This window comes from Vigna angularis, chromosome 11 (genome assembly GCF_016808095.1).
Source record: "Vigna angularis cultivar LongXiaoDou No.4 chromosome 11, ASM1680809v1, whole genome shotgun sequence".
NCBI lineage: Eukaryota > Viridiplantae > Streptophyta > Magnoliopsida > Fabales > Fabaceae > Vigna > Vigna angularis.
In genome coordinates this window covers 12,753,714-12,761,952 of record NC_068980.1, presented here as the reverse complement: position 1 = coordinate 12,761,952, position 8,239 = coordinate 12,753,714, and the positions used below count along the sequence as shown (strand labels likewise).

At 36.4% G+C, this 8,239-nt stretch overlaps 1 protein-coding gene across 1 annotated transcript; it reads right to left on the bottom strand.

The window, feature by feature from the left end:
• Positions 1–253: 253 nt before the first annotated feature.
• Positions 254–7,256, bottom strand: LOC108323418 (COP1-interacting protein 7). The gene is made up of 9 exons (XM_017555869.2): positions 6,726–7,256; positions 6,461–6,637; positions 6,091–6,218; positions 5,470–5,504; positions 5,339–5,391; positions 5,075–5,227; positions 4,444–4,670; positions 2,393–4,080; positions 254–1,672 (listed from the first exon to the last, which is right to left on the bottom strand). The coding sequence occupies exons 1-9, from the start codon at positions 6,782–6,784 to the stop codon at positions 692–694; spliced, it is 3,501 nt and encodes a 1,166-aa protein (XP_017411358.1). The 5' UTR covers positions 6,785–7,256; the 3' UTR covers positions 254–691.
• Between the last annotated feature and the right edge of the window lie 983 nt (positions 7,257–8,239).

Below are 8,239 nucleotides of genomic sequence, written 5' to 3'. Positions count from 1 at the left end.
AGCACTGTTCGATTTTCAGCTAACGTTTTCACGGTCTTGTCTTACACATCACCATCATATTTATTGCGGTTTATGTCGGTGCCTTGTTGCTACCATTAATTTTCTCCTTTTGGTTCTGTTATCCATTTGCATCAATTGCATGCCACTGCTATTTCTCTTTCTCATCATTTCAGAACTATGCTACAACAATCTATCATTCATTGAGCCTCCAAAGGATCAAAATGAACTTGTGACACATAATTGCAATATGAAATATTCCGAAAACAATACACACCAAACATTATAACTTTTAAGATTTCCAAATACAAGTAAACACGAGGAGCCTTGTATAGTGTTCCAAGTTCCAACATAGAAAATTTATTCACCTGTGAAATCCTTCCTTAGGAAACAACACCATATTCAGATAATTTACATCATGGATCTCTTATATAACCGCAACTCCCAGTTCCATGTTATTATCACGTGTGGCAAGCTGGTAACTATCTACAATCTTCCACATTTCATAGACGTGTTCAAAACAACAAATAATTCAATGTGCCAAACGCTTTCTGTTGATTAAAAGAATGGACAAACTGAACTCTTCTTCAAATATTGAATAACCAAAAGCATGGAATAAAGAAGTGATAACCGTCTGAACATTTCAGAGAATTATCATGAACCAATTTGCACTGTACCAATGCACCAGGATGCTTCAGCTCTTTCTTCCAAAGAACAGAAGCTTACGAAATCCTTTTGCTGGTTTTGAAGAATCCTCATCAGTGTTCCATTTTTTTCTGGAGTGGACTGGTTCTGGCATCAGTTGGTTACTACTGGGTGGTGGAGGTGTAGAAATTTGTTTCTCGGTGACATTAGGCAAGGGAGCATTACTTTCATCTATTTCTTGATTAATCTTTGAGTTCACAGCAGAAACTGTAACGGGTTTGCTGGGTAATGCAGCTGCAGGATTTGTGATCGCATCAGTAATATGTTGAGGGTTGTTATCACTAAGAGGTTGAGATAACTTGTTCGACACTTCTTCACCTCCTTGCAATGTGCGATCGTGATTTGGCAAAGCTGAGTTCACCTTAATCTGGCCAACATTTCCAGGCACGTTATCTTTTTCTGAAATCAAATATGTTGTTTGTTTCTCTGATGATGTCTTGATTGGCTCTTCATTATCTTTCAAATCAAGATTGTTGTTGTTTGGTTCAACATATTGTGCAGCACCAGATTTCACTGGTAATTCAACTGAGACTTCCATTTCATTCTTAGCCTTGCCATTAGTGGAGGTAAGAACTTCCCCATTTGTTTTCTTAGTATCTTGTTTTTGACTTGAAGATTTGACTTCTTTTGAAGCCTGCTTCTTCTTTTCTGTGCTGGCAGTCTTCTGCAGAGGTATACCATTTGCCTTCAAGGGTGGTTTCCTGGTTGGTCCAGATTTTGCTTGACTTAGTGGAACCTTTGGCTGAAATACTCGAGCAGCTGCAAGGCGTTCAATGGTGGAATTCCTGAGGACTGGTTTGTTCAATTTCTTAGTCTCCTCATTGGATGGATGTATCTTAGGATTCCCTTTCTTTGCAGAAGTCAAGGAAGTCTTGGTTTCAGTTCCAGTCTTCTTAGAAGTACTTCTTTCAGTAATTCTTTTCTGCCTCTGGATCATCAGATCCTCCTTTCTCTTTCTAGTTTCCTCCTCCTACAAATAAAAGAGGGCAATAGATGTGAACAAATTAAAAATCAGTAGAAAATGAGGCACTGCAACAACTTTTGATGATACTTCTATAGAAAATATCAAGAGAAGTACCCATCTCATATATAGTTAGCATAATAGGAAGTGTTGCTTTTTCTTAAGCCATATAATCAAGGAACATTCCATGCGTATTCGGTGCAACAGAAAGTGTAGTTTTCTGAGCAATGTAATCAAAGAATTGAACAAGAAATTTCTGATTTTCTGAAAATAAACAGGAAGCAGTTCATTCAATGAAATTTCAAAACTACTGAAAACTCATTACACGGTTGAAATTTGTACAAATAACTTGCAGTTTGATTTATCAATGCATGGAACATACAGAACTGGGGTCAAATTCCTCTAAAACAATCCAGACTCTACACATCCTATATTAACATTAAACTGCAGTATCAAAATCTAGGTTTCGTGTAGGGATAGGTAATGTTCATTATATAATTAATCTTGCACTCAACTTTTATTTCAAGACCCTCTTAATTGAGTAAGATTTTTTGAACCCATTTTGTAAATCAAACTAACAGTTGATAAAAATCAACACTTTAAATAGGATCTGCACAATTATCTTAAAGTTTTAATTCCACTTAGTAAACTGCCAAGGCAAAGCAGAATTTTGCTACCCTCTATGCCAACCTTTCAAGGAAATTGGTAGAGACAGTTCCTATATTTTACCTTCTCAGATTTGCTCTTCACAACTCTAGTTCTGGTTCCTGGGGATGATTTGCTTTTTGATGTGATATCAGATTTGCTTTTACCAAGAGATGCATTGATAGCCTTAGACTTTGCTTCTTTACTTGAAACTTTTCCATTTTTCACTCCAGGAGTTTTTGTATCAGTACCCTCATTATTAGATGGATGATTTTGATCTGTTTCAACTTCAGAAAGCTTTCTATTAGCTGCATTTGAAGCAATGTTATTCTCATAATCCATTTCCATGCTCCAGGGAGCCACACTTCGCTCTGCAACTGAATCACGATCAAGAACCATGAAGAGGTCTTCAGGCTCATGGGAATTTAAAGTTTCAGTCTTATTTTGTGAACCTTCTTGTGTGATGTTCATGAATTCAGTAGCCCCAACAATGTCTGAAACCAAACTTAGATCAGCTGCTGACTGAGAATTGAATTTATCTTCTGATGATCGAGCTTGAATCATAAAAGAATCATCAGTCATAATGTCTTTCTTGTTTTTCTCTAAAAGAAGTGAATCAGTAGTTGTTGATGTAGCAACGCCATTAAAAATGCTGAAATCTCGGTTCTGATTCTCATTTCTTGGTTTATCAGACTTATTGATAATAAACCAATCCTCTTCTTTCTGGCATTTAGTGAGAGAAGATTCTGGGCCATTACCAGACAGAGTGGACATGGAATAGCTACCCGATTCGTCATTTCTCCCAGAAAATAGCATCTCTGCATCTGTGGTACTATTTTTCTTCATCAACGAAAGTGCATCCTTTCCTTCCTTAAAGTTATCAACACGATTTTGACTATAACTGTTGAATTCCCTCTCTGTCACAACAAAGGAATCATTAGAAATCACTCGAGTAACGTCAGGTTTATGATTAAATTCATTTGACCTTTCATTCTCAAAATTCTGATTGACAGTATATTCCTCCTCAAACTTCATAGGTTGTTCTTCTGCATCAAGAGCTGAATCATCATCTCTAAGAAGAAGATTCTGGAAAGCGTCCCAGTTGTTGTTGCCCTTTATTGCATTAGAATCAGTATCTGTTGAGCCATTTAGCATGCCGGGATGTTTTGAACTATGGTGTTTCTTATGATGACGGGAGCTTGACTTTACAGCTTCCTCTACCTGCTGTTTCAGGGAATCTCCATTGATAAATTCCTCCTCATTGGACAAACTCCCCTCTGTGACACCACCCTTCTCACCATCTCCATTAGAGGTTATATAGTTTATATTGCGTATAACTACTTTCCTTGAGGACTTCCTTCCATGCTTCTTTTTGTGCTGATGTTCTTTTGAAGATTGCTTTTTACCTTGGCTTGAATCACTCTCATAACTGGAGTCAGAGGAAGCTGTTGAGCTTTCTTCTTCAGACTGCTCCAGTACTTGAGAATGCTTCTTCTTCTTCTTTTTCTTATATGGTGATTTATGGTAATCCTTGTCTCGGTCATGAACAATATGTGAGTCTTCCACACTTGGAGGCCAATGCATATTACCTGGATAATATGAAGGAGGAACCTGCATACCAGGATAGAGGAACCCTTGGTATGGGGGCATTTGTTGAAAGGCATGGCCCTGAAAGTTGTGCATGTACTGATGTACATGGTTTGGCCAGGACATTGGTATTTGACCTCTTCCATCTGTTGATGGATTTTGACTTGATGTTGGAAAGCTATAATCTGCAATTTTTCATAATCAACAAATAACTAACTTATTTGGTAGACTTCGTTTCAGAACATTAGCTTCAGGTACATTTTGCGGAAACTCAAAGTAGATTTGCACCAGTCTAACCAAGAACTCAAGGGTGAGGCAATCACAATCCATCAACTAAAAGGAAATTACTGTATTAAACCTAAATTTTCTCAAAAAGAACTATACATACTTTTAGTTTAACAACGAAGAAAATAGACTAAAACTGGTGAGACTATCATAATGACATTTTTATCAAAGATGAGTATGGCTAAAGGCATATTTGTTTTCTGGAACAGTAGTACTCAGAAGAGGTAAAATTAACTGAACCAGTTAGCAGTATATGAGGATACCTTGGCCTTCGAAACTTGCATGACTTGGCGTTGACTCAGAAATTGGGGCATCAGTTATGCCATTTAATTTACTGCTTGTATCATCTTCACCAGCAAGTATGATCCCAGATGTCCTTAAGTATGGCAATTCACGCTGAGCAGATGCCTGCATGGCTGCTATCTCATCTATCCACAGCTTGTCTTCATTCTTTTGTTTGCACAGCTCTAAGAAATTTATGCATGCTTCCCTACATGCATCAACATTATAATAAATAACAAAACATGGGAAGTTTCCAGGGACATAAAAAGAGAAGATCTTTGCAATAATGAAATACTGAATCTTCATTCCATAATCCTTTACTAAGGAATCATATGAATAGATATACCAGATACTGTTTGTGCTGGTCATCTCAGAAGGAACACTGTAAATAATATCTTACTGATAAAAGAGTAAAATGAAAAACAAGCAGTGAAGAGTTAATAAAGTGTGAAACCACTATGCCCAAGCATAAATACAAGTACAAATGGAACTTCTACTCGTGTAAGGTAAAGGTTTAATCTATTATTATTATTTTTTTTCCATTCAAAGTAAGCTGTTTCAATTGATCAATATCATTTTGTGCACTGAACATTTTGTGGTATGCTTGCTGACCTTAAACGTGAAGCTCCAAATGCATCAGCAAAACATATAAGATCATCCACAGATTCTGGGTAAAATCCTGCAACTAGAGCACGGGCATAGGCCATTGCTTGTTCTTTGCAAAGCATAGCTTTACGATTATCTAGAACACGTTGAAGGCGAATTCTGTTCATAGAAAATTGATGAAGAAAATGTTATAAGGAATATTAGATACATCCTGAAGAACAAAAAGATTTCAGATAAAGGAACATAAGGAAAACACCAAAAATTCAATACCTGGAGTTTTCTTCATATCCATCTTCATTGTTTCCAGGTTGCTCATCTTTCAGCTAAACACACCAGATGATAAGAGTTTAAATAGCTTACCGAAACTGAAGAAAACATTAGCAAGAGCCACATTTACATACCTTAGAGGAAGTTGTTGACTTTCTGACACGTCCATCTGCAGATAACATGTTTCTTGTTAACAACAGCTCAAAATATAAAGTTGGAGTAACAATTTTCTTTTCTTTTTCTAATTTACCTTCATTATTACACCAATAGAAACAGTGCAGATTTCCAGTTAACCTTACCTGCTTTATACCTTTTCTCTTTCCCCAGTTCTTATATTAAGTGGTAGTGGAAGATAAACCAATAGAAAAGAAAGAAAGAGATGGACAACTGGTTATGGCTTCAGAAAAGTGGCTAATGATACTGCCTAGAGGTTCATGTGCGAGTCTTTCTTACAGAGGATCGTACAAAAAATCAAATTTGGTACCCTTCCAATTAGATTAGCCAAAGATAAAGGCTTACATCATAATACGTGAGTTTAGCATCTAATACTATTCGGAACTTTCAAAGAAGAAAAAAAGTAATGACCTTTGTAATTGAATAGTTGCAGAATTATGGAAAGAAATAAGAATTTACCACAAGAAAGTTTAATTAAAAATGATGATAGGGGAAAATAATCAAGGAGCTAGATGTTCTGCGATATCCAATTCCAATCAACACAGTAACTAAATAACGGGAAAAAGATTTTCTATTCATACCTTCTGCTTCCGCGACCAAATTGCTCCTCTCACTTGACTGAATCGACCCTTCTTCAATCTGCACAATCTCCTTCTCTATTGTCACAAACCTCTCTAGAACTTCTGGAGTGCTTATAAATCTAACAAACCTATTGAAAATGAACCAAAACAGACAAACAACATCGGTCTTATAAAATCATTCCATGTGATTATAACCTACACACAATTAATTAAAGGAGGCTAAACATTATAATCCAATTTATCTCGGTCTGATCTAAAATTCATAATTTTCTGCATTCAGAACATTCTAAACCAATTTATTAAACTCCCAAATGGTTGCAAACCAAAAGGAAGAGTAGAAGTGTAGAACTGAAGTAAGAGACTGAAGAACCTTTGGAGGGTGGCTTTGGTGAACCAGGGAGCATATCCACCAGGTGGACGCAGAGTGATGGAATAGCCACCTTTGGAAATCTGATCCTTGGCACTTTTCAGGTGAGAAAGAAAAGGTTCTAACAGCCCAGAAGCCAGTCTTTCAGTCACACCTCCACCAGCAACAACAAGGTCACACCTTCAACATACAAAACAAGAAATACGCAAAGTTAAAACTATTTGGTGCTACAATATTTACGTGTCTGTGAACTGTGAATCATTAGAACCTGGTTCTGGTTGGAGTGAGCTGAAAGAGGGCATGATCAAGACGAGTGCTTGGGTCCATAGCAGGAGCAAGAAGATCCAACTGAGAGAGAGGTTGAAAGTTGAAAGCTTTGGATCCTTAACCTTACGAAGTCCCTCCTCTTACATGGAATGCAGAAGAGGGAGGTGATCACAGGGACATGGGGTGAGTGAGAAGAATGTGGGAATGGAAAAAAGGGGGTTTTGTTGAGTTGGGAACGTGGGACCAACAGAACATGCCGATGCTATCGTATAGACACTCATACACACACTCGCACGTTGTTCTTTCAGAAAGAGAATTGTGTGGAGAGTGATTTAACTCTTGGAACTTGCAAAGAGGATGATGAAAGCTGAAAGCAGATAGAGTAGAAGGTGGTTAAGAGGTCCATTTTCCTTTCTCTGTTAACGTTTCATTCAAGAGAGCAAGAGAGCGGAGAGAGAATTGTATGTGACCATGTCTTGTTTGGTTTAGATTGTTGTCGGTGTCATTCACAGGAGAAGAGTGAGTGAGTGAGCAGCAAAGAATAATTACAGTTGTTGTAATCACTTCAGATCACGGTTCATCATACTTGTCAATGCCACGTGCCAACCACAAAAATAATAATACAAATAAATAAAAGTATCCTTTTGGCATCAACCTCATCTGTCTACTTCACATTCTCATGCTCCCAACAAACAGTAATAATTCGTACAAAACTTTTCTTCACTTGGATTATCTTCATCAATCTATCAACTCGTTTTTCTTATGCAATGTACAATGTAAATGTTGGCTTGAACAAATTAGTACAAAAAAAAGTAAAATTATCATTGTATATTTTAGTTTCTTCAGATAAACTTTATATATAAATTATAATTCCCATTTTCATAGCATGTAGCCGTAATATAATGAAGAATTTTTACATTCAAGCTTGTATTTTGATTGATTACTTACTTTTTCGTATCCATGACAGTTTGGAATGACGTATCTGGATTAATTTTATGTTTTAATAATACAAAGTAAGATTTTCATAAGGGATACTTGCATTAATGTGAAAGAGGTATATGATACTAAAAGAATAGTATATATATAATGTTATCTTATTATATTTGGTTATGGACTAATGAAATCCTGGCCTAGAGAAACAGAGACATTGGTTAAATACGTAGGAAGTACACATTGAATAAACTGAATCATTAAAAATGAAGAAATGGAAAGTGATGATTGTTAATGTTGGGAGATGAAGAGTAGCTATCTGTGGTTTGCAACCATGATTAGAGTGAATAAATTGGAAGGAGCTAGCTGTCTATAATTGTATGTTTATGTGCAAACTAATGTACATCTCCAAAACAAAGGAAACCGACAAATATGAGAAAAGTAACAACCAAAGCTCACCAAGAACGATGATAAAACAAGTTATTGGAAAGAATGTTGTGTTCTTGATCTTCTAGAAAAGGACTTTCACATGAGGATAAATACTTGTCCTTTCTTATTTCTCATCAAAGTTAAATAATTGTCTGA

What these genes read in the sequence shown, in the direction of transcription:
- LOC108323418 (XM_017555869.2), bottom strand. Translation starts at nt 6,784, where the DNA reads ATGGACCCAAGCACTCGTCTTGATCATGCCCTCTTTCAGCTCACTCCA. An exon ending in CTCACTCCAACCAGAACCAG is followed by an intron (nt 6,638 to 6,725) that starts GTTCTAATGATT and finishes TGTATGTTGAAG; the next exon opens with GTGTGACCTTGTTGTTGCTG. An exon ending in GGATATGAAGAAAACTCCAG is followed by an intron (nt 5,228 to 5,338) that starts GTATTGAATTTT and finishes TTCTATGAACAG; the next exon opens with AATTCGCCTTCAACGTGTTC.